The sequence below is a fragment of the Chiloscyllium plagiosum genome, chromosome 9, assembly GCF_004010195.1.
Source record: "Chiloscyllium plagiosum isolate BGI_BamShark_2017 chromosome 9, ASM401019v2, whole genome shotgun sequence".
Classification (NCBI taxonomy): Eukaryota; Metazoa; Chordata; class Chondrichthyes; order Orectolobiformes; family Hemiscylliidae; genus Chiloscyllium; species Chiloscyllium plagiosum.
The window spans coordinates 38618023-38644190 of NC_057718.1; the positions used below are offsets into that span (position 1 = coordinate 38618023).

Below are 26168 nucleotides of genomic sequence, written 5' to 3' on the forward strand. Positions count from 1 at the left end.
CATTTATCTGAATTAAACTCCATCTGCCACTTCTCAGCCCATTGGCCCATCTGATCAAGATCCTGTTGTAATCTGAGGTAACCTTCTTCACTGTCCACTATTCCTCCAATTTTGGTGTCATCTGCAAACTTACTAACTGTATCTCTTATGCTCGCATCCAAATCATTTATGTAAATGACAAAAAATAGAGGACCCAGCACCGATCCTTGTGGCACTCCACTGGTCTAAGGCCTCCAGTCTGAAAAACAACCCTCTACCACCACCCTCTGTCTTCTACCTTTGAGCCAGTTGTATTGATAAAGTTGTTTCCATATATAAAGTATTTAACATACCAGAGACAACTGAAAATACCTTTCCCAATATCTGGTGAGGTATTCATAAGGTGGAAGCATTTTTGAAATGGCTTCTATTATTCTACAAATTATTATCAATTTTACTTCTCATGATCAATTATATTAATTTACATGAAATTACATTAAAACTAACTATTTTTTGAGTTGTCTATATATCCTTGTTCGCTTATTCTTTTGGAATCCACTGGTACACCTTTCCCTCTGATCACAACCCATAAGCCCTGGTCCCAGTTCGCTATGTATTGATTATTTTATAGACAGTGGAAATTATTCAAAATTCTTGCCATCTCTTTCAGAACATGGGCTGAATTTCATCAGTCAGTAGGTTCAAAATTCACTTTTTCTTGTTGCTACTAATGTACTTTGTTTAGTTGTATTCATTTGTTGAAAACCACTTTAAAGATATAATTGTAATCCAGAAGCCAATGACCTTGTCGGTGGCACAACTTGCCTCATTCACATTCAGCTTTCTATCTAGCCAAACTTGACAATAACTTAGACATGGAATTCAGAACTGGTATTTGTTGAACTCAGCTTGCCTCTTGGTTTGAATAGCCTCCATGTTGCACACAAAGAAACTGCAACTTGGGCAATGTCCATGGGTGAAAGTAGGCGAAAATGAGGACTGCAGATGCTGGAGATCAGAATCTAGATTAGAGTGGTGCTGGATAAGCTCAGCAGGTCAGACAACATCCGAGGAGCAGGAAAATCGATGAAGGGCTTTTGCCCGAAATGTCAATTTTCCTGCTCCTCGGATGCTGCCTGACCTGCTGTGCCTTTCCAGCACCACTCTAATCTAGACCCCAATAGCCATGGATACTAGCCACACACACTTCTCATCCAGGGCCACCGGCATCCAGCATTTGCTAACCTCTTAATGACTATCATGATATCCCTCCAATGCACTTGCAGATTGCTATGAAAGTACAGACTTCATAGTGTCACACTGGCAACAAGCATTGCAAGGCTGCAGCAAAGACATTGCATGCATGGACAGGGACCCATGAATTGGATAAATGACTTAAGTTGCTCACTTAGCATCCCACGTAACATCTACTTGAAACTCAGAGCATCTATAGCTTACCATGCCTTGTTATGCCATTTAGCACAGTCACACAACCATGCAGCTTGCCTTGCTGCTCAGCAATCCTCAGTCAAGTGATAAACATCTTGCTGTATGGCAATTAGCTCTGTCAGTCTCACACCTGTAGACAAACTCAATCAACTAATGTTCATTAAAAGAAACTTTCACAAAAATGAGAAAATTCAGCCTATAACTCCATCGCATCCAATTTCCCATAATAACTTTGTCAGAAATTCAGTATTTTTTATTGCCACTGTCACTACTCACTAGTGCACTGAATGTCTCACTCTTCCCCGAGTCCTCACAAATGTGCAACATTTGATTCAACTGTCAAAGTGCCTAATTTTATCTCACTGTCTAATTTAGGTTAAAAGAATATGCACACCAAGTTTTGTAATCAGCAATAGAATAACTACTTATAGTAATCAATTCATTTTTAACCAGTGGCAAGAAAGAAAAAGGAATTGCTAACTTATAAATCTATAACTTAAACTCAATCCCTTAAAATTCCTGTCGACATGCATACAGACACACAAAGGAACAAGACATAAGTATTATGTGTGGAGAAAGGCAAAAATAATCAGAGAGAAGCACAGTTCTAGTACCAGTTCAGATTACAGACATTGATGAGTTATTTTCTTTTGGTCCTTTTGATTCCTTTGAGCTGTTTCATAAGGACATATTTTTGTAGGTACGCTGATTCTCAGTATTTCCTTCACTGCTTAAGGATTTGCCTTCACAGTGTCACTGAAGTTCATTTATTTTCTTTTTATTTCCTTTCAACAAGGGAATTCACAGAGAAATGTGTTAAGGCTACCAGGACATTTTTTTTCTTTTCCATTGATGAGGGAGAAAGAATTTTAGGTGTTTTCTATTTGCAGATTTGAAGCTTCTCCAATATTGTGCACATACAAGGCTCTAGTGATTACCCACAAACCAATCAAGAAATTGTTACTGTGCTGAACCCCCTGACCACAACAACTGGTCAATTGATAAAAAACAATAAAGACCAGTCTCTAGGCAAAACTGTGATGAACATTTATGCACTTTGACAATGTATCGAGCATCCTCACACACTGCTTGAATAAGGCAATACAGTAGATTCAATTCAAAATGAGTTCCAATAACTCATTTTAAAAGCTGCAACATCTTCCACAATTTCCTTGGTTTTAAAGCAATACCATTCCCGATATTTGAGGCCACAATCCAAAAGATAAAAGTGGTCATTATTGGGGTCTTATCACACTTCTAGCCATCTATCTGTGCCGTTATGTAGCTGCTGATAACAGTAGTACAGGAGTGAAACCAATTGGCTATTTTCTGTAAGTTTTGACCTGAAACAGAATTTTTAGCCTTTCTTTACAAATGTAGACTGAATTGCTGAGTATTTCCAGCATTTTCTTTATTATTCTTTCAAATTTCGAACATCTACCGTATGTTGATATTTTTCTTCGAGTTTGAGCAATGACTTTGTTAGAATTAAAAGGAATTATCCTAGTTTGGAGCAACCAATAAGATACTTTACTGTTGATAGGTAATAGATAATTAGTTAAAAACACAATTTTAAAGTGCATACTTTAAGTATTCAATATTGCAAAGAATCAAATATTCAATTTATAACCTTGCATTTTAACTTCTATTGGTTGCATTTCATTATTTCAAAATGAAATAAAAACAGATTTATGTCCAAAATATGGAAATCATTTTTTTGGAATAACTATACAAAAGGCATCTGTAAATGATGATTCCTGATTGTTTATATTGTTTCTGGACTTTTTTATTGAGAATGTGGTGCAGGTCAGGCAGCATCCTTGGAGCAGGGGAATTGACATTTCGGGCGTAAGCCCTTCATCAGGAATGGCTGGACTTTTACATGACTTTAAGTCTTGTGAGGCATACTTGACTGTAGTCAGTGTCAGTGCAGCTCATAAAACATGAAAATTCAATTTTTGTTCCACATGACTCTGTGTGGGAAGCTTAGAGGATGTTAAATAATTCTGGAGAAAAATACATATTAAAGTTTTAAAATTTATTCATCTACAGCTCATATCCATTGGGGTACTCCAACATTAGGCATATTGGTTTGTAAGGATTTATCTTTGGCCTATTTCTCAACAGAATGCTGGCTCTCAGTGACATGAATTGAAGGCGCAGCATTACTTTTCACATGTACACTGATACCTTTAAGTAAGTTTGTATCCAAATGGCTAGTTCTTCCTGTGTTCCATGAGATCTAACCTTGCTAACCAGTCTCCTATGGGGAACCTTGTCGAATGCTTTACTGAAGTCCATATAGATCACGTCCAATGCTCTGCCCTCATCAATCCTCTTTGTTACTTCTTCAAAAACAACACAATCAAGTTCGTGACACATCATTTCCCATGCACAAAGCCATGTTGACTATCCCTAATCAGTCCTTGCCTTTCCACATACGTTTAAATCTTGTCCCTCAGGATTCCCTCAAACAACTTGCCCACCACTGACGTCAGGCTCACCGGTCTATAGTTCCCTGGCTTGTCCTTACCACATTAGCCAACCTCTAGTCTTTTGGCACCTCACCTGTGACTATCAATGAGACAAATATCTCAGCAAGGGGCCCAGCAATCACTTCACTCACATCCCATGGAGTTCTAGGGTACACCTGATCAGGTCCAGGGGATTCATCCACTTTTATGTGTTTCAAGACATCCAGCACTTTACCCTCTGTAATGTGGACATTTTCAAGATGTCACCATCTATTTCCCGACATTCTAATCTTCAATGTCCTTCTCCACATTAAACACTGCTGCAAAATACTCGTTTAGTATCTCCTCCATCACCTGTGGCTCTACACAAAAGCTGCCTTACTGATCTTTGAGGGGCCCGATTCTCTCCCGAGTTACCCTTTGTCCTTAATGTATTTGTAAAAACCCTTTGGATTCTCCTTAACCCAATTTGCCAAAGCTATCTCATGTCCCCCTTTTGCACTCTTGATTTCCCTCTTAAGTATATTCCTACCACCTTTATACTCTTCTAAGGAATCACTTGATATATTCTGCCTATATCTGACATATGCTTCCTTCTTTTTCTTAACCAAACCATCAACGTCTGTAGTCATCCAGCATTCCCTACACTTACCAGCCTTTCCTTTCACCCTAACAGTAATATAATGTCTCTCGTTATTAATTTCTGAAGACTTTTAATTTTGCAACTATCCCTTTATCTGGGAACATCTGCCCCCAATACGTTCCTGCCTAATACAGTCAAAATTATCCTTCCTCCAGTTTAGAACTTCAACTTTTAGATGTGGTCTAACTTTTTCCATCACTATTTTAAAACTAATAGAATTATGGTCACTGGCCCCAAAGTGGTCACCCACTGACACCTCAGTCACCTGCCCTGCCTTATTTCCCAAGAATAGGTCAAATTTTTGCACCTTCTGTAGTAGGTAATCAGAAAATTTTCTTGTACACACTTAACAAATTCCTCTCTATCTAAACCCTTAACACTTTGGCAGTTCCAGTCTATGTTTGGAAAGTTAAAATCCCCTATCATAACCATCTCATTATTCTTACAGATAACTGAAATCTCCTTACAAATTTGTTTCTCAATATCCCGCTGACTATTAGGGGGGTCTATAATACAATCCCAATAAGGTGATCATCCCTTTCTTATTTCTCAGTTCCACCCAAATAACATCCCTGGATATATTTCCAGAAATACCCTCCCTTAGTACAGCTGTAACCCTATCCCTTATCAAAAGCACCATGTCCCCTCATCTCTTGCCTCCCTTTCTGTCCTTCCTGTAGCATTTGTATCCTGGAACATTAAACTGCCAGTTCTGTCCATCTCTAAGCCACATTTCTATAATTGCTATGATATCCCAGTCCCATGTTCCTAACCATGCCCTGAGTTCATCTGCCTTCCCTGTTAGGCCTCTTGCATTGAAATAAATGCAGTTCAATTCATCAGTCCTACCTTGTTCTCTGCTTTGTCCCTGCCTGCCCTGACTGCTTGACTCACTTCTTTTCTCAACTGTACCAGTCTCAGATTGATCTCTTTCCTCACTATTTCCTGGGCCCCCTCGCAATGTTACTAGTTTAAAACCTCCTGAGCAACTCTAGCAATTCTCCCTGCCAGTATATTAGTCCCCTTTTAATTCAGGTGCAATCCATCCTTGTATAAGTCACTTCAACCCCAGAAGAGATTCCAATGATCCAAAAATGTGAATCATTCTCCCATACACCAGCTCCTCAGCCAGGCATTCATCTGTTCTATCCTCCTATTCCTACCTTCACTAGCTCACAACACTGGGAGTAATTCCGATATTACTACCCTCAAGGACCTCCTTTTTTAAATTCCTGCCTAACTTCCTATATTCTCCCTTCAGAATCTCATCCTTTTCCCTTCCTTTGACATTGGTTCCAACATATACAATGACCTCCTGCTGGTCCCTCTCCCTGCACTGTCTCTGAGACATCCTTGATCCTGGCACCAGGGAGGCAACACACCATTCTGATTTTTCACTGCTGGCCACAGAAACTTCTATCTGTTCCTCTGACTAGAAAGTCCCCTAACATAATCAATTGATCATAACCCGATGTACCCCTCATTACATCCGAGCCTATCTTGATACCAGAAACTTGGCTGTAGGTGCTACATTCCCCTGAGAATCCATCACCCCTACGTTTTCCAAAACAGCATACTTGTTTGAAATGGGGATAGCCACAGAAGACTCCTGCATTACTTGCCTACCTCTCTTACCTTTCCTGGAGTTAACCCATCTATGTGTCTGTACCTGTGGCTTTTGCCCCTTCCTATAACTGCCATCCATCACACCCCCTTGTTCTTGTAAATTCCTCATTGCTTCTAACTGTCGCTCCAACCGATCCATTCAATCTAATAGGATTTGCAACCAATGGCACTTATTGCAGATATAATCCTCAGTAACACATAAACTCTCCCTAAACTTCCACACCCAACAAGAAGAACATATCACTCTACTAAATACCGATTTTGCTTCTTCCAATCTACAGACCCAGAAAATAGCACCGTCTTATTCCTCTACAGAACACTGCTCCAGGCTAACTTAAAAATTATGACTTAAAAGATATATCTCAATAAACATATAATCAAGAAAGAACCCACTCTACTCACTATTGTAGATTTACAGTAAAGCTATACTTAAAACTATTCACTTATCTGTTTCTGTCCTGTGACCTCTCCCAAACAAGGTTCCTCCAAGATCAGTTGTGAATTTTGCTGTTTACGTTTTCCTAGATGCACTCCGATGTCCAGCGATACATGAATTCAGCAAAGGCAATAACTGCGCAGGTCCACTCTATGTCAGTTAGCAGTGTGGGTTTCTTTCTCTCTCTCTCTTTCTCTCTTTCTCTCTCTCTCTCTCTCTCCCCTGCCATGACATGTGCTGCCTATTGTCTGTCCTTCTCCCTTTTCTAAAGTGCCGTTGTTTTGACTTTTTTTTTCCAAAATTCCAAATATGCATATAAATATGTAACAGCGTATAAAACAGTAATTTCTGCTCATGGAATTTGAGGAAATCTCCTCCAACACCTAAAATACCTCAAAAAAGGAGCAGCCTGTTATAGCTAGAAATTTTCCCACCCGCCATCTTGGATTACCCATTCATAATTTCACACTGAAGAGTTAACATATGAACAAAATAATTATCATTTTTTGTAGATGAGATCAAATTGGGGATAACCCCAATGATGATTGGAAGATCATGCAAGGTGATGTTAGAAAACTTGCAGACTGGCTTTTAATTAAGAAATTAGCTTTAACATAGTTATATGTGAAGCAATGTACTTTGGTTCAAAAAAATGACACCTTAACGTAGAATGTCAAAATCTAAATGGATTAGGGAAACAACGGGAGATATCAGGAGAACAAATCATTAAGGTAGCAAATTGGGTTAGCAAAGCAAATATAATGCTTGCATTTATTTCTGGAAACAGAATTCAAAAGTAGTGAAGTTATATTAAACTTCTGTAGCACCCTAATCAGGCTACATTTAGAATTTTGTTTATCAATGGTCTCCATTCTGCAAAAAGGTCATAAAAGCACTGAAACTTTTCATTTTCATTTGCAAGATGTGGTCATTGCTGACTAGATCAGCATTTATTACCCATCACTAATTGTCCTTGAGAGGGCAGTGGTGAACTGCCATCATGGAACCACTGCAGCCCACGTAGGTACACAGGAATGATTTTCTGGATTTTGACCCAGTAACAAGGAAGGAACACAAAATTGGTACCAGAAATGAACAGTTTATGGCTTGGAGAGGAATTTACCGGTGGAGGACTTGCATGTCTGGAAGGTGCTGGCAAAGGAACTTTAGCGAGTTGCTGCACCAAAATTTATAGATTGCGCGCACTGCTGTCATTATTCATTGCTGCTGAAGGAAGCTAAAGGTGAAGAATGGGATGCCAGTCAAGGGGTTTGATTTTGCCTAAATGGTGTTGAGTGTCTTATGTGTTCTTAGAACTGCACCTTTCCAGGTCAGTGGAGAACATTCCATGACATTTGTCTAGTAGATGGTGGACAAGATTTTAGGAGTCAAAGGTATTTTACTCACCTCAGAATTCCTAGCATCTGACCTGCTTTCATAGCCACATTGTTCAAGAGGCTGATCCAATTCTTCTAGTCAGTGCTAACCCACAAAAAAGTTGTTATGGGGGTTTCAATGCTGATAATGCTAGTGATGTCCATGTCTTGCTGCATATGGACACAGAGTAAAATAAGTGGCAAACAGTGCTGAATACTGTGCACCAGTGGCCATCCCTACTGCTGACATTATGATGAAAGGAAGGTTGTTGATGAAACTGCTGAAGAAGGTTGGGCATAGGGCACGACCTTAAGAAACCCCTGAAGTGAGGTCGCAGGATTGAAATGAATCACCTCCAACTCTACAACCATTTTACTTTGCACTTAGCATGACTAACCAAAGGAGAATTTACCCCTGATGTCTATAGACCCCAGTTTTGCTGTGGCTCCTTGGTGCGATACTCAGTCCTGTGCTGCACCGATGTCAAGGGCAGACACTCTCACCTCACCTCCGGAGATCAGCTCTTTTGGCCATATTTGGATTAAGGTTGTATTTGAGGTCAGGAGTTGAGTGCCCCTAGTAGGATCCAAACTGAGTGTCAGTGAGCAGATTATTACTGAGTCACTTGAAAGTACTATCAACAACAACATTCATTATTTTGCAGATGATCGAGAGTAAACTGATGGGGTGGTAATTTGCTGAGTTTGATTTGACATGTCTTTTATTAACAGTACATAGCTTGGCTATTTATCACATTGTCTGGCAGATGCCAGTGTTGTAACTTTACTGGAACAGCTTGACTAGTGCACAGCTAATTATAGAGGAAAGTCTTTAGTAATATACCTGTATTGCCAGAATATTGTCAGGGTCATAACCTTTGCAATAGCCAGTTCCTTTAGTTGGTTCTTGATGTCAAACTAAATTAGCCACACAACACTTCTGGCTGAAGATTGTCTAGTGATTTGCACTTATGTGCTGAGCTCCCACACCAATGAGGATGGGGAAGTTTGAGGAGCCTTTTCCCATTGTTATGTTTCTGATTGTCCACCGTTATTCATAACTATGTGATAGGACTGCAGAGCTTAAATCTGACCCATTGCGTGGAATTAGATAGTCCTATCTATCACTTACTGCTTTTCTGTTTGGCATGCAAAAAGTCCAATTTTGTAGCTTGGCCGGTTTGACAACTCATTTCTAGGTACGCCTGGTGCTCCCCTCATATGGTCTCCTCTCTTCATTGAGGCAGGATTGATCCAACGCCTTGATGGTAATGGTAGAGTAGGAGATATGCCAAGCCACGAGGTTGTAGACTGTTTGAATATAATTTTGCTGCACCTATCGTCCAAAGCATTCATGGATGCCCAGTTTTGAATCACTGGATCCACTTGAAATTGATCCCATTCAGCACATGGTAGTGTTACACAACGTGATGGAAAATATCTGCAAAGTGAAGACAGAAATACATCTGCACAAGGACTGTGCAATGGTTTCTCCTACCAATATTGTCATGCTTAGATGCATCTGAGATAGGTAGATTGGTGAGAAGAGGAGAATCCAAAACCCAGGTCCATAAATATAAAATAGTTGCGAATAGAACCAAGGGGGGGGCTAACGCCACTTTTCTTTCAGAATGATGAATACATGTCTACCGGAAGTAATTGAGGAAATTTAAATACTTCCAAATCAAAACTGCATTACTACATGAGAGCAAATAGAATTGTAAGATATTCTAAAAGACAGAGCTGAAACAGATAGACTGAGAAGAGACCTGTATAGAGCGTAAGCAACAGTAGGAACTAGTTGGACAGGCTGGCAGTTTTCTGTACTATGTATTCTATGTAGTTAATAACTGTTTTCCTAACCTATGCATTCAATACAACCCTTAATGCTACCTATTTCCTGCATAGCCTCTCCACTTAATCTAAACCTCTCCTTGATGTTTTTCTGTATGTATATAATTAGCCATAGTTACAAATGACCATAAACATCTTTTTCAATTAAATAGAGACAGTTGGTTATTTCTTAAAAGACACCATTTTGCAAACATGAGACAAATAAAGAAACAGATTTCCACGAACTAGCACATCATTCTGCATCTAACTCTAGAGACCTAGCCAACTGAGCTAAGTAACATCCCATGGAATATGTAATAAAAATTTAGCATTTTGTTACTTTTGACTGTTTATAATTTCAATTTGCTTGCTATTAACCCTGAAATTGGGTAGACCAATAGTGAACCTCCTTACAAGTTTAACGTTAACCTTGATCTTATTCGTGGAAACTTTGTATCTTAGGATCAACAAGTTATGTTTCCACTAAAATACACACTGGCTCATGGATTGATGTCGTGAACCGCGTGGTTGGTAGACTCAGACATAGAATGCTTGTAATATTTTTCACTGCCTTTGCAAAGCATTGCTTTGGAGAGCTTTCGCTCAAGGAGGGACTAAAAGATTTTGTAAGGGAAACAAAAGCTGTCTTTAGTCTTTTCTACAATACATCCTCGGTTGTTATAAATCTGCATACAGCTGCCTGCTTAATAGTCTCTAAGAGTGAAACAACTAATGTTTCATAGTAGGTGCTATGTTACTGACAAGATGCTTTAACTTTTTTTCTTGCCATTTTAGAACTATAATGTATGCCATATTAACGTGTGGTAAATATAAGAGAGTTACAGCTAAGGGATGTTATACACAGCAGGCATATGTATATATTTGATTGATTGTATATCCATTCGTTTGTTACAAATAGTCCATTAGTTTATTAAAACCTGATAAATGCTTTTGAACTATATAGGGAAGTGAGGTGGGCATTTTTTTGTGGAGTAAGCTAAATAACAGGGAATTGACTTTGGAATTTCCATTTTCAATTTTTATTTTTGTTTTATTTAACTTTTTTTCTAATCAACCTCTGGGGCAGGTGGGACCTGAACCCAGGCTTCTCTGGCCAGTGGCAGGGACACTCCAAGAGGGTCCCCATTTTCAATTTGTTTAATTTTCTTTCTGAATTGCACCAGCTTCATTTTCTAATTGGAAGCCCATTACTTCTGAGTGTGCAGGGCACCCCCTTGCATACGCAATTATGGATCCTAATGATAGCTGTAAGTGTCTGATTAAAAATCTTGTGCAAATAAGCAACTTGTGTTGCATATGCACTGTCCACGTCTTGATCTGCCTGACCCACAATCCTTAAAAGGATTGGCTTTACATGTTACGTTTCTGAGGAGCAAGGAAGATTTGGAACCTTTCTTGTGACTTCACAAAATTGCTGCAGCCTGCTGCTATCTTGATCTCTACACCCTTCCCTTTGGCTCCATCCTTGATGGACAACTCAGCATTGAAGCTTACAGAAATTGGAAGAGCCCCTCCATTATGTTGCATCGTTGCCAAATTTTGATCAGGTCTTAGACAGAAAATGCTATACTAACATTTCACTTGATTCATCCAAAACAGGCTGTAATTTTGAACTAACATTCTGCAGTGGCTGGATATTAAAAAATAAATTGTACGTGGGACATGGGTAACATTGCAAAGCTATTTGTTACTGGTCACTCCCAGTCACTCTAAAGGCATTGAGTCAACTGCACAGTGTTGGACTGGTATCACTTTCCTTACTTGTAGAAAAGAGGGGATCAGTTTGGATCTTTACAATAACGCAGTAACACTTTAACCACATTTTTTCTAGCTGGTGGATACTAGCTGGAAAATGATCATATTTACAGAATCCAATTTCATACCTCGCTATAGTGAGATTTAAGCTGACAATCACTGAGTTGCTAGTTCAGTGCCCTAGCCAGATAGCCACTATTTCTGTACATTGCTATAGATTCTTCTTCTTCAACTGGGTCAGTAAATTCTAGGATAGGTTTGAAGGGGTAAAATACTTATGACTTCACCAGTGATGTGGAGCTTTGCAATTGGGGTAAGAAATCAGGTCCATAGCCGTATGAATACAGCTCATTGAATTTGAGTTTCAGGCATCGATCTTGGAGGTAAATTTGATACATGCTGCTCCTATGTATGGATGTGATAAATTACAATTAATTCTGCAGATATAGTTCCTCCCAAAATTTGTGATTGTGTGTGAGCCAGAAGTTTACTACGCTGTAATTTTCCAGCACTCATAAATTCACTTCCAGGGGTTTCATGATAGGGATTTCTGCAGCAATGATGCTGCTGGGAAAAACAGTTGGAAGGAAAGCAGGAACCTCTAAATGAGTTGAAGTCCTTTTCCTAATCATACCTGGTGGATTACAAGAAGTATTTGGAACTCTGATCTTTCTCGCTTGTCTTTCAACTATGAGACCATTCCAACACCAATCACTGACTTATCTTTCTGCTGACAGCATTTTGTTGGTGCCAGCAGGCATCTTCCGCAACACTGATCATGAGCACTCCCAAAGCCCACTAGCCAGTAGCTGCTTTTCACTAAAATCAGTGAACATTTTACTGGTGGCATTCTGGCCAAGACCCCTGGATGGAATTGCTGTCTGTTCTTGCCAGCTTCCTGCCAGGAGTTAAAATTAGAAACTGTTAAGGGCATAATTGATTTTTCCACTGAGAAATAAATATTAGACTACTTATATTTTGGAACATTAACCAAAGCTATGACATATGTAAACAGAAATGGGCTATTTTAAAATAGTCTTGTATGTTTTTCTCTTTCTTTTACACATACAGACAACTCATTTAGTTTTTTTTTACAAAACCTTTGCTCAAAGAAAACGTTTGCAATTTGTCCTCTAGATTTTCTTCAAATAATTTTTTTAAGCAACCAAATAAATGTTGTTGAAAGTTGATGACAGATGTTTCATCAATGCAGGTGGCTAAATGCTGTTAGGAAATTATGCTTGCTACATATTGTCAGACAGTAATATCTGCCTTCAGTTAACAGTCATAGCTCTGTGCAAAAATATCAAGCTGAAGAACAGGCTTTTTAAAAACATAAAGTATACTTCAGTGGATATAGTTAAACATTGCAAAAATATGTATTTTAAATTCTATTTTAAAGCATAAATTTCAATTACTGTTTTAAAAAAAGATAGTACTTAAAACATTTGTTTATTTCACCATTTTCTAAACGCTAAAGGTAAATCTTCCAGTCCTTTAGAATTGATTGTTTCCTTTATTCGTTGGTTGAGTTTCATCTGGAGATTTTTTTTGTTTTTTTTTACCATACTTTTAGATTGTGCATTTCTTACTTTTTAGTCAGAATTAGCTGCAGTTATAACAATGAATCAGTTAATAAATATGATTTTCTATTATAATTGTTGACATTATTTCAATTATTGTATGGATGTTTGTGTTGGGGTTTCTAGATGTCAACGTGATAAACTTTGCCTCAGGTTTGTGAAAATAATGTGTAATGCATCCATGAATGTACACCAGACCCACTTTTATAATTATTTTTTGATCAATCTGGTCAGACATGTTATGACATACATCCAGAGCAGATGGGACTTGCACTTTCTTGCCCAGATGTATGCATATCACCACTGCACCAAAAGAGACCTGTACTTTCAATGTATGATCTGTAATGACTTTATTGTTGTCCTTCGAATTATTTATATTATCTCCCAGTGCTATATTACTTTGTGCCACCTGCATAATTTGAAAAGCAATTGGAAAAAAAAGTGTTTAAAAACAGAGAGCTATAAAAAAGATTTTATCTATTAAAGAGAGCTAATAGATGATATATGTGTATCATCTATTAGATTAAGCATTTTTAATTTTTTTTTGTTATCAGCTTTTGATGCTAGTTTAGGAAGTTTTCAGACAGGAGTGCAGAAAAATATTTGAATTGCTCAATAAGGTTGCAACAAATATGAAAGATAGACAGGTCAGAGGTTCTGATGTAGACGTGTATAAAGCCTCAGGCAGTAGTTCTGAGGCTTAACAATTGCTAGTAGGTACATGAAACAAGGGGGTAGCAAATCAGAAGAAGTCCTCAACATTAGTCACCACCTGGAAGTGGGATAGACAGGTAGTCTCAAGGATTAGGTACAGAAGGCTTATCAGTCAAGATGAGGGAAGGAAATAAGGCTGGTGAAAAGTAAGTGAGCTTTGTCTAGAAGGCTAAATGGAATCATTCAGCCTGAAAGCATTCTGCTACCTTAGGATCAGATATCAAAATGGGAAGATGGAAGACCTGAACTTACAATGTGAGAAGTGAATGCTAGTATAGGTTTTCTGCTATAATTGTTTTCAGATAAGAATAAGCAGAATTATGGAAGAAATCAGAATAAGGTTCATATAAATTTGCAAATCCAATTTATTTCTAGAACTCAAAGGTACAGAAGGGACAGTTGACTGATTGTGTCCATACTGGCGTAATAACAGCTGCCGAACAGAGTATTATTTCCAGCTCTTGCTCCCTAATCCTGTAGGTCACGACTCTTCAAATGTATCCAAGTAGTTATTAAGTATGATGAGAATCTCTACTCAATCATCTAAATGGCAATAGCTCCAGACCCCTTAACAAAATTTTCAATTCCATCTAACCCCTCTCCCAATCACTTGAAATGAAAGCACCTGACCTTTCTGATAAGTGCAATAGATCCCTCCAATCGACTTTATCTTGACCCCTCAGCTTCCTGTCAGCATCAGCCTATCCATTTTTTCTGTCTAGCTAAAGTTTTCTAGTCCTTGGAAATCTCTATACCCTCTCTCGTGCATCATATCCTTTCTCTAATATACTGGAAATAATGATTTGTGGCAATAATGTCTCATTATTACTTGTGAGAAATAAAACAATATTTTCTTTCCCAAAATCTTTCAGTGAGATACAGTAATACAGTATTGTAAAATGCTTATGCAGTTACTCACTGTAACCATTTTGAATTTCATCATTCATTCTACCAACTGCTTGTTCCAACTGCTACGTGCCTGTGATTAAAGTCTGTTTACTTATTTGGTGAAAATGTAAAGCACAATACTTTAAATTTAAAGAAAACAAAAAAAAAGACAGTTGACAAATATGTACAATAAGGCGTGGGCAAATCAGCATTGTCTTCTAACTTTTTTTTGTTGTGTTCAGTTTAAGAGTCTCATTTTAGAACACCATGGACTTAGAAATGTTCCAGCAGCTAGCCTACTGGCTATTCTCCATCTGTGTCCCTCAGTATTGGGTTAAGAGTTTTTGATAAATCTTCACACAAAATGCTGTTCATTTAAAGTCATAGCTACAGGGATTTAGGGCCCTTGGAGTGGATAAGAAACCAGCAGTAGGGTAGGAAATGATTACACGTTGAGAGTTATGTTGGAGTGCGTAAACTACCAAGTTAGATGTCTCAGAGCTCAACATTGTAGGCTGCTGTTGTTCTTAATTTACATAAAGGTTATGGATTACTTTACACCATGAAATATAGCCAATTTTGCAAACTAAGAAGTTACTGCAATTGCACATAACAACTTAGATAGTATGGAATGAATTGGACCAATGGGACAAAGTTTTGGATGCTGCCAAGATTGGGAACAGTGGTGGCCAGGACCTGAAAATATAGGTGCTGACCGATGTTTCTTAATGAAGCACATACCCAATTTAGGCTCATTGAAAGCCCTGTTAATGATTGTTAAAAGAGGCTGACTGGGATATTCTAACTACCTTCCAGTTTCTTAGCATAGTGGAACAGTTCAGCTGCCTTGTGCCAGCCTGAGCCTCCTAGCCCACTTAGATATGTGTGCTGGCTGCCAAGTATAGGGATTCTCCCTCCACTAATGGTGGCCTGGCTGCTTTATCTATTCTTTTATTTAAAATCTGATTGGCCTTTCACTTTTACGAACCCACCTACAGTTGTTATTAGTTAGGAAACCTACCTTCATGCCAATTAAGTGGGTGCCCCAGCCAACTAATTATAGAATTGGCAAAAAATCCAATTTGTTCAAGTTTTACCATTGCTGAAATACAGAAGAATTGTTAGAGATTAACTATAACAGATTCAAAATGATTTTGCATTTAAAAAGTCACAAAATGAAATGTTCTGAAGCATTTAGAGTTTTAACATGGTTGAGCAAATGGATTAAGGATAGGTGAGGATGAAATTGGGAACATTATGAGCCAATTCCAATTATTGACTTCCAGACTTTCCAAAGGTGGGACAAGGAACATGTAGGTAATCAATTTCCAGGAGGAAGATTAGCATTTTAAATACATTAATAGGTCTCACAGCCTCAAATTTAATCTGCTGTGCAGTTTAACCTTGGATGACCAGGTTTCACAGGCTTCAGGAAGCTTTACAGCTGCAGCAAGGAGTGGACAGCAACAGGAAGAAGGTGAGTGCCTTCACAGCTCTGCATGTGGGCCAGGAGGAATAGGAGCACTCTCTTTCTTGCTCCCCCACCTCTCCAAGTTCCTGCCTATCAGATACACCACCCATACACATGCCTCCAGGACCAGAGTTGGTTATTGGACTGTTCATTCCCTCTGCGGTTATGTATGAGACTGTGCCCCTGGGGTCTTCCTTAAGTGTACTTTCCAGCTGACTGGAAGCCAAGCAAACTCACTTTCAGGCAGGAAACCTGCCAGGGCCAGAGGACTTGTGCTTTAAGTTAAAATTCCATAGCATGCATGGAGACCTGAATGGCTGGGTTTCTTCTCTTAAACTCTGTCTCATAAACCCAATCCCCCTTCCCTATCCTGTGCTTCACCAACTCCTGTGCAACTGAAGTTGTTAGTATCCATATCAATATTTCTGTAAATTAAAATGGGTGTCAACTAATTACTTGGTTAGTAACATCCCATTCTATCAGTTATTATAGCAATGTAAAATATGTAACTTGTAACAGTATTTTTTTCTTATAAATTTATGATGTTATATTCTAACTAGAACACTGTATTCAGAGGATGAGGAGGACACCCCCACTTGATGAACTTCAACCACCCCCCTATCAGGATGACAACGGATCACCACATCTCTCCTACACACCATCAGAACTGGATGACAAGTGTGAACTCTCTCATTCCAGTGCAGATTGCAACAGTCCACGTTGTTCATACAGTAAGTGCCCTAGCGAGGGAAGTGTAGGCCATGAGACAGAGAGCTACCATCACAAAGGATATGAGGAAGATGTTCCCAGCGACAGCACTGCCATCCTCAGTCCAGAGGTAATAGAAATGGAGGTATCCTCCTGATTTATTGAATAATGTTTTGCTTCAGGTACCCATCATAACTCCGGGAAATGCAATGATTTGCAAACAGATTTAAATACCTCATACTGTTCTTTTGCATGTGTTCATCCATCTTCAAATTAAGCAAATTTTTACATTTCACACCATCTGTAATGTCTTTCTGTCTATTTCTTTATAAATTTAATCTCCTCATGCATTTTCAATTTTTAAAGAGATTTCGCTCAGGTAGCAACCAATACCCTTCACCCACTGATTTAAATAACTAAGCAAGAATTTCACAGAAATGTTCAAAATTATCTTTCGATTGAAATAACGAACAACATTTTTTTTGAAAATGCTTCTACTCTGCCATGTTGTTCTACTGTAAATGCAACAGAAACACAAGACTGAATTTTACTGAGAATTGACTAAGTGTCAGTTTTGGAGAATTTCATGGAAGGTGTCTCTCCATGAGCTGTAGTGGGTTTATCTCGCAGTTTTCCATGATCACCTCATTGGGTAAACACCAAACTTCTATTGTTTGCTCACCAGTGGTGGACGTATTTGCCACTGCCAGTCTTTCTGGGATTTGTGCTGCCAGTGCCATATTTAAAGCTCAGACGTGCACTAGGTCAATCACTGCCAATCACCTAAAAGCACATTGGGGATATGAGTGACACTTCATTGGAAATACAAGGTCACATTTGTAAATCTATTGTCTAACTATATATTACGTACTCCCTGATCAATTCTCATTGTAAGTGCAGCCAAGAAAATGTAGCGACAGAGGCTATCTGTCCTTAGCAACACACCATGTTGGAACCTGTCTGCAGGGCTATAGGGCCCAGCATAGCTTAACATCTTGCCATTGTTTAATGTGGGAGCATCGCATGTGGTAAAGCCATCAAATCATTGTTAACATTAAATTATATTAAATAACAGGATAAGAGAAGGGGACACAAACAAAAAAAATGCATTTGTTACTGGGATTAAACAGGTGCTGCTCACCTTTTAAAAACAACAAATTCACAATCAATAAATGATGATTTCACCCAAATCAGATTGGAATGAGGTGTCTTTTAAGTCCTGCCTGGCTTGTTGTGTATGAAAGTGCATATCTTTAACATGTGTAGGCAATGTTCCTCCCTCTTAATGTCCTCATCTTTCTTCACGGAAGAATAATGTCGCTGTCCCAGCTTTTCAGGATCCATTATCCTGTTTGCCTGCTCCGGATACGCAGAGCACAGTATTGAAAGATTATGTGGCACATTCGTCTGGAATGTACTGCAAGCCTGCCCTTTCTCTCCAGATTCCAAAATGATCCAATCATCACAATCTGATCTTCAAAAGAATGATGGTCCTTTCCAAAGGCTGTGGTGGAAGAATAGGCAGTATTGGATCTACACTCTGCCTCAGTCAGTGGGATGTATAACAGAGTTATCTGTCATAAGTTGCAGAGGATAGCTATAATGCCCCACCAGCCATCCTTCTAAAACATCTCGCCCGTTTAAGTAAAACAGGAACCTGAGAGTTATCAAATATATAAGTATCATGACAGATTCCAGGGTAACTGGGCAGGCCTCTAAGATGTGGAGTTGATGATTAAAGATGACTTGTACACTTACCAAGTGAAACCATTTCCTATAGATGTGTTATGATGTGACATCCTCAATGTGACTTGTGTACAGTTAAATTGCTTGCACTTGAGGGAAGCCTATTGCTCAGTCTGTAGCAGTTGCATCATCACTGGAAATGGGAAGTGGTGCGATCTTGCACAGTTACATTGGTAACAACTTTGATCTATTTGTAGGTTGAGTACTGAGACACTTGCACAGGTTCTCAATAGATCTTTGGAAGCAGCCAGTTGCATTAAAAAATGGTGCAGCTGTCAACTGATGGCCATTGGGGTAGGATGGCCACCCACTCCTTCAGATCACATGTCCTGTTTCAGTAGATGGCGCAGTTCTGTGATGGTGTTCCAGAACATTCTCAATCAGTGGTGGTACTGTACCTCGCTCATTTGGAGGAAATACTGCACCATCTCAGCATTCTGTGGGGACTTCCATCTGCAACATTTTCATGTGCAGGCTGTTCAACAGCTGCTGGAGGTTGCTGCTTGTGCTGGGCTCGCTGAAGCATCTATTCTTTGTCTATTTCTTTGCATCTGATAATACCTGCTGTAGCAGTGTTCATTGGTCATCGTTGCAGTGAAGCTGTGTGGGGAATATCAGAAACAAAATAGATTCTTAGTGATAGGAGCAATTTGCATTCTCATCACACACAAATGACAGTACTTGATACAGTGGGACTTTGAAGTCTATGATGGGGATGGCAATGGCATGCCTGTAAATGAATCTTTGACATAGTTCTTTTATTCACTCATGGGGATATGGGCCTCACTGGCTGGACAAACATTTATTGTGTATCCCTACTTGCCCTTGAGAAAGCAGAGTTGAAATGTCTCTTGAGCCAGTGCAATCCACTTGCTGTATGTACATCCACAATGCCATTAGGGAGGAAGTTACAAGATGTTGATCCAGCAGCACTGAAGGAATGGTGATATATTTCTAAATCAGAATGATGTGTGATTTGAAGAGAAACTTGCTGGTGAAGGTGCTCCCATGTTACATTTTGGGCATTGTCTGCTTTAGTATCCGAGGAGTCTCAAATGATGCTGAACATTTTGCAGCAAACACCCCACTTCTGACCTCATGATAGAGGTAATTTATGACGTAGCTGTAGCTGGTTGAGCCTCCTGAAGACTACCCTGAAGAACTCCTGCAGAGATGTCCTGGATTTGAGATGACTGACGTCCAACAACAACCATCTTCGTTTGTACCAGATATGAAGTTTGTCCCCCGATTCCTATTGACTCCAGATTTACTAAAGTTCCATGATGTCACACGTGGTCAAATGTGGCCTTGATATCAAGAGAAGTTATTGTCACTACACCTTTGGAATTCAGCTCTGTTGTCCATACTCGGAGCTGAGTGGCCCTGGCAATAGCCAAATTGAGCATCAATAAGCAGGTTATTGTGAAGCAAGAGCTGCTTGAAGACATATTTGATGACACCTTCCATCACTTTACTGATGACCAAGAGTAGACTGATGGGGCAGTAATTGGCCAGATTAGATTTTTCCTACTCCTTCCATACAGGACATACCCGGGCAATTTTCCACATGGTCAGGTCAATGCCAGGGGAAGTGATGGCCTGGTGGTATTATCTGGGGACCTGAGTTCAAATCCCACCATGGCAGACCTTGGAATTCTAATTGAATTTTTTAAAAATCTGAAATTTGGAGTCTAATGATGACCATTAATCCATTGTTGATTGTTGGCAAATTCATCCGGTTCATTAATGTCCCTAAGGGAAGGAAACTGACATCCTTACCTGGTATGGTGTACATGGAACTGCAGGCTCACAGCAATGTGATTGACTTTTAACTGCCCTCTCAGCAATTAAGGATGGGCAGTAAATGATGACCTAGCTAGTGACACCCTCATTCTGTGAATGAATCTTTTAAAAAATGCCATGTTGAAGCTTTACTGGAACAGCTTGGCAAGGATTGTGCCATGTTCCAGAACACAAATCTTCAGTATATTGCCAGAATGTTGTATGGGCCCATAGCGTTTGCAGTATACAGTACCTTCAGCCATTTCTTGGTATCAAACAGGGTCAATCAAATTGGCTGAAGGCTGACCTTTGAAGGAGGCCTAAGTGGATCAAACACTTGGCACTCTGCATGAAGACTGTAACAAATGCTTTAGTCTTATATTTTGCACTGTTGTGCTGGGCATCCCCATTACTGAGGATGGCGATGTTTGTGGAGAAGCTGCTATAGTGAGTCATTTAATTATGTACCACCATTCAAACCTAGATGTGGCAGAACTGCAGTGCTTAAATCTGATTTGTTGGTATGGAGTCACTTAGATTTGTCAACCACTTACTACTTACACTGTTTGGCAGCATGTAGACCTGTTTTCTAGTGTCAGCAGATCAATACATTGTTTTTAGATATGCCTGGTGCTACTGCTGGCATGTCCTTCTTCATTCTTCATTGAACTGGGGTTGATCCCCTCACAGACTGAACTTGTCAATCGTGGTGATACCCTGGCCTTAATGTTTCTTTCGTCCTTGCAATCTCTGTTAAATGAATCAGATTTGAGTTTTCACACATTCCCTGTGAACTATTTCATGTGAGTCTTTATTTCCCCTCTTTACTTCCTGAACTCCAGATCTACATCATCATTCTGCCAGCCATTATGATGCTCTACCCCTCCATTGAAGCCAGGCTGATAGTAACCATTGATGCTGTAATTCATAATGTCCAATTCTGTATTAGAATCATAGAGACGTACAGCATGGAAACAGACATTCAATTCAACCAGATATCCTAATTTAATCTATTTGCATTTACCAGCATTTGGCCCATATCCCTTAAAATCCTTCCTATTCATATACCTATCTAGGTGCCCTTTAAATGTTGTAATTGTACAAGCCTCTACCACTTCCTCTAGCAGTTCATTCCATACACGCACCACCCTCTGTGTGAAAAAGATGGCACAAAGGTACCTTTTAAATCTTTCCCCTCTCACCTTAAACCTATGCTGACTAGTTCTGGATTCCCCCACCCCAGGAAAAAGATCTTGACTAGTCACCCTATCCATGCCCTTCATAATTTTATCAACTTGTATAAAATCACTCTTCAGCCTCCGACATTCCAGAACAAATAGCACAAGCCTATTCAGCTTCTCCCTTTAGCTCAAACCCTCCAACCCTGGGACCAGCCTTTAAATCTTTTCTGAACCCTTCCAAGTTTCAGAACATCTTTCCTATAGCAGGGAGACCAGAATTGTATACTTAAGAGAGAAATCAGGAGGGCAAAAAGGGACATGAGATATGGAGAATCCAAAGGGTTCGTACGAATACATTAAGGACAAAAAGGGTAACTAAGGAGAGAATAGGGCCCCTCAAAGATCAGCAGGACGGCCTTTGTGTGGAGCTGCAGGAGATGGAGGACATACTAAATGAGTATTTTGCATCAGTAATTACTGTAGAAAATGACATGGAAGATATAGAATGTAGGGAGATGGATAGTGACATCTTGAAAAATGTCCATATTACAAAGGAGGAAGTGCTGGATGTCTTGAAACGCATAAAAGTGGATAAATCCCCAGGACCTGATCAGATAGTCAACATAGCTTTGTGCATGGGAAATCATGTCTCTCAAAATTCATTGAATCTTTTGAAGAAGTAACAAAGAGGATTGATGAGGGCAGAGTGGTAGATGTGATCTATATGGACTTCAGTAAGGCATACAACAAGGTTCCCCATGGGAGACTGGTTAGCAAGGTTAGATCTTATGGAATACAGGGAGAACTAGCCATTTGGATACAGAACTGGCTCAAAGGTAGAAGACAGAGGATGGAGCTGGAGGGTTGTTTTTCAGACTGGAAGCCTGTGATCAGTGGAGTGCCACAAGGATCGGTGCTGAATCCATTACTTTTCATCATTTATATAAATGATTTGGATGTGATCATAAGAGGTATAGTTAGTAAGTTTGCAGATGACGCCAAAATTGGAGGTGTAGTGGACAGTGAAGAAGGTTACCTCAGATTACAATGTGATCTTGATCAGATAGGCCAATGGGCTGAGAAGTGGCAGATGGAGTTTTATTTAGGTAAATATGAAGTGCTGCATTTTGGGAAAGCAAATCTTAGCAGGACTTATACACTTAATGGTAAAGTCCTAGGGAGTATTGCTGAACAAAGAGACCTGGGAGTGCAGGTTCATAGCTCCTTGAAAGTGGAGTCGCAGATAGATAGGATAGTGAAGAAGGTTTTTGATATGCTTTCCTTTATTGGTCAGAGTATTGAGTAGAGGTGTTGGGAGGTCATGTTGCAGCTGTACAGGACATTGGTTAGGCTACTGTTGAAATATTGTGTGCAATTCTGGTCTCCTTCCTATCAGAAAGATGTTGTGAAACTTGGAAGGGTTCAGAAAAGATTTACAAGGATGTTGCCAGGGTTGGTGGATTTGAGCTATAGAGAGAAGTTGAATAGGCTAGGGCTGTTTTCCTTGGAGCGTCGGAGGCTGAGGGGTGACCTTACAGAGGTTTATAAAACCATGAGGGGCATGGATAGGATAAATAGACAAAGTCTTTTCCCTGAGGTGGGGGAGTCCAGAACTAGAGGGCATAGGTTTAGGGTGAGAGGGGAAAGACATAAAAGAGACCTAAGGGGCAACATTTTCATGCAGAGGGTGGTATGTGTATGGAATGAGTTGCCAGAGGAAGTGGTGGAGGCTAGTACAATTGCAATATTTAAAAGGCACCTGGATATGAATAGGAGGGGTTTGGAGGGATATGGGCCAGGTGCTGGCAGGTAAAACTAGATTGGTATATCTGGTCAGCATGGACTGAAGGGTCTGTTTCCGTGTTGTACATCTCTATGACTGTATAACTGAATGCAGAATTACAAAAGTGACCTAACCAATGTCCTGTACAACCACAACATGTCTTCCCAATTCTTATATTCAATGCACTGACTAATAAAGGTAAGCATACAAAATGCCTTGTTCATCATCCTGTCTACCTGCGACTGCACTTGCAATGATCTATGAACCTGCACTCCAAGGTTCCTTTGTTTGGCAACACTCCCTTATCGTTAAGTGTGTAAGACCCGTCCAGATTTGCCCTTCCAAAATGTAGCTCCTCAAATGTATCTAGATTAAACTCCAACTGCACTCCTCTATTCTCTCCCTTCCTTAGGTGTTGAGATTTCTTTTTATTTTATTCACGAAATGTGGGCCTTGCTGGCTGCACCAATATCTATTCTGCACATCCTTAGTTACCCTTGAGAAAATGGTTGTGAGCTGCTTTATTGTGCCACTGAAGTCCAATGCTGTTAGGGAGTGAGTTCCCTGAATTTAACCCAGTAACACTGAAGAAATGACTATTTAGCTCCAAGTATGGATGCTGTGTGACTTGGAGGGGAATGCGCAGGTAGTGATGTTCCTACATATCTGCTGCCCTTGTACTTCTAGATGGTAGTGGGTTTGGAGGTTGCTGAATAAAGAGTCTTGGTGAACTTCTCCAGTTCTTCTTGTAGATGGTATGCATTGCTGCTACTGGTGTTGGTGGTGGTGGTGGGAGTGAATGTTTGTGAAGGTAAATCAAGCCAGCTGTATATCTCAGTGTTGTTGGAACTGCACTCATCCGGCAAGTGGGCATTATTGACATACGTCTTGTAGATAATGGACAAGCTTTGGAAAGTCAGGAGGTGAATTATTAGCTGCAAAATCCCAAACATCTGACCTCCTCTTATCACCACAGTACTTGTACACTCAAATATAGAGAATGCTGGGGAAATTCAGCAGATCTGACAGCATCTGTTGAGAAAAAAATAGAGTTAACATTTTAGGTCCAGAATGACTACTTCCGAACTGCTGAGTTTCTCCAGCGTTCTCTCAGTTTGTTTCAGATTTCCAGCATCTGCAGTATTTTGCATTTATTCAAGTACCTATATAGCTAGTTAATTTCAGTTTCTAGTTAATACGATATTAACGGTTAGAGTCTCTCTCTTGTTGAAGATGGTCATTGCCTAGCATGTGTGACCCTTGACTGATCTCTGTGGAGTTCTCTGGTTGACGTACTGCTAAACCTCAGACTGGTTGCACTGGACCTGCAGAATCAACTGTGGCCCCCCCTCCCCAGATTGTAATGATATGGAACCCCTGACCTAACACACCCCAAGTTGACAACAGACCATGGCCAAACTCCTGGACTGAGATCAGACAATGTCTTTGACTGACTGCAGCTGAACCACCTGACAGACAATAGTTCCCTTTGATGTGACTGAGAACTATTCCCTTTATACCTTGAGACATGATCATTTGGTTGAACCAAATTCAATTTGTTTGCCATGTAAGTTGCTGGCATGTACTACCAAGTTCAACATTCACATAGCATGGTGTCGTGCAGCAACACGTCCATCCCCTTAACCAATTTCAACCTGGCAAGCTGCCTGGTTTTGTGTCTGCAGTAAAGGCAAGGTAAAACACAAGGACTGTAAGCCTGTAAGGTATAAAAGATGCAGCTTTGGGCAAAAAGGTAAGGCAAAGGTGCTATGAGTGTCCAAGTAGGCATAAGGTAAGTGAGGACAAGAGAGCAAACTAAAAGCGCTGTGATGCTCCCGCTGCTGTAATGGGCCAGATTTGTGAGGTAAAAACAATGACTGCAGATGCTGGAAACCAGATTCTGGATTAGTGGTGCTGGAAGAGCACAGCAGTTCAGGCAGCATCCAAGGAGCAGCGAAATCGATGTTTCGGGCAAAAGCCCTTCATCAGGAATAAAGGCAGAGAGCCTGAAGCGTGGAGAGATAAGCTAGAGGAGGGTGGGGGTGGGGAGAAAGTAGCATAGAGTACAATAGGTGAGTGGGAGAGGAGATGAAGGTGATAGGTCAGGGAGGAGAGGGTGGAGTGGATAGGTGGAAAAGGAGATAGGGAGGGAGGACAAGTCCGGACAAGTCATGGGGACAGTGCTGAGCTGGAAGTTTGGAACTAGGGTGAGGTGGTGGAAGGGGAAATGAGGAAACTGTTGAAGTCCATATATATGCCCTGGGGTTGAAGTGTTCCGAGGCGGAAGATGAGGCCTTCTTCCTCCAGGCGTCTGGTGGTGAGGGAGCGGCGGTGAAGGAGGCCCAGGACCTCCATGTCCTCGGCAGAGTGGGAGGGGGAGTTGAAATGTTGGGCCATGAGGCAGTGTGGTTGATTGGTGCGGGTGTCCCGGAGATGTTCCCTAAAGCGCGCTGCTAGGAGGCACCCAGTCTCCCCAGTGTAGAGGAGACTGCATTGGGAGCAACGGATACAATAAATGATATTAGTGGATGTGCAGGTAAAACTTTATTGGATGCGGAAGGCTCCTTTAGGGCCTTGGATAGAGGTGAGGGAGGAGGTGTGGGTGCAGGTTTTACAGTTCCTGCGGTGGCAGGGGAAGGTGCCAGGATGGGAGGGTGGGTTGTTGGGGGGCGTGGACCTGACGAGGTAGTCACGGAGGGAACGGTCTTTGCGGAAGGCGG

At 40.3% G+C, this 26168-nt stretch overlaps 1 protein-coding gene across 3 annotated transcripts in view; it reads left to right on the top strand.

Moving 5' to 3' along the window:
- Positions 1-26168, top strand: part of syt14a (synaptotagmin XIVa) — a 228130-nt gene that overhangs the window by 119971 nt on the left and 81991 nt on the right. For all 3 annotated transcript variants that reach the window (XM_043695734.1, XM_043695732.1, XM_043695733.1), the window contains one exon: positions 16809-17086. In XM_043695734.1, the coding sequence (XP_043551669.1) occupies positions 16809-17086 (278 nt within the window). The remainder of the gene's footprint in view (positions 1-16808; positions 17087-26168) is intronic.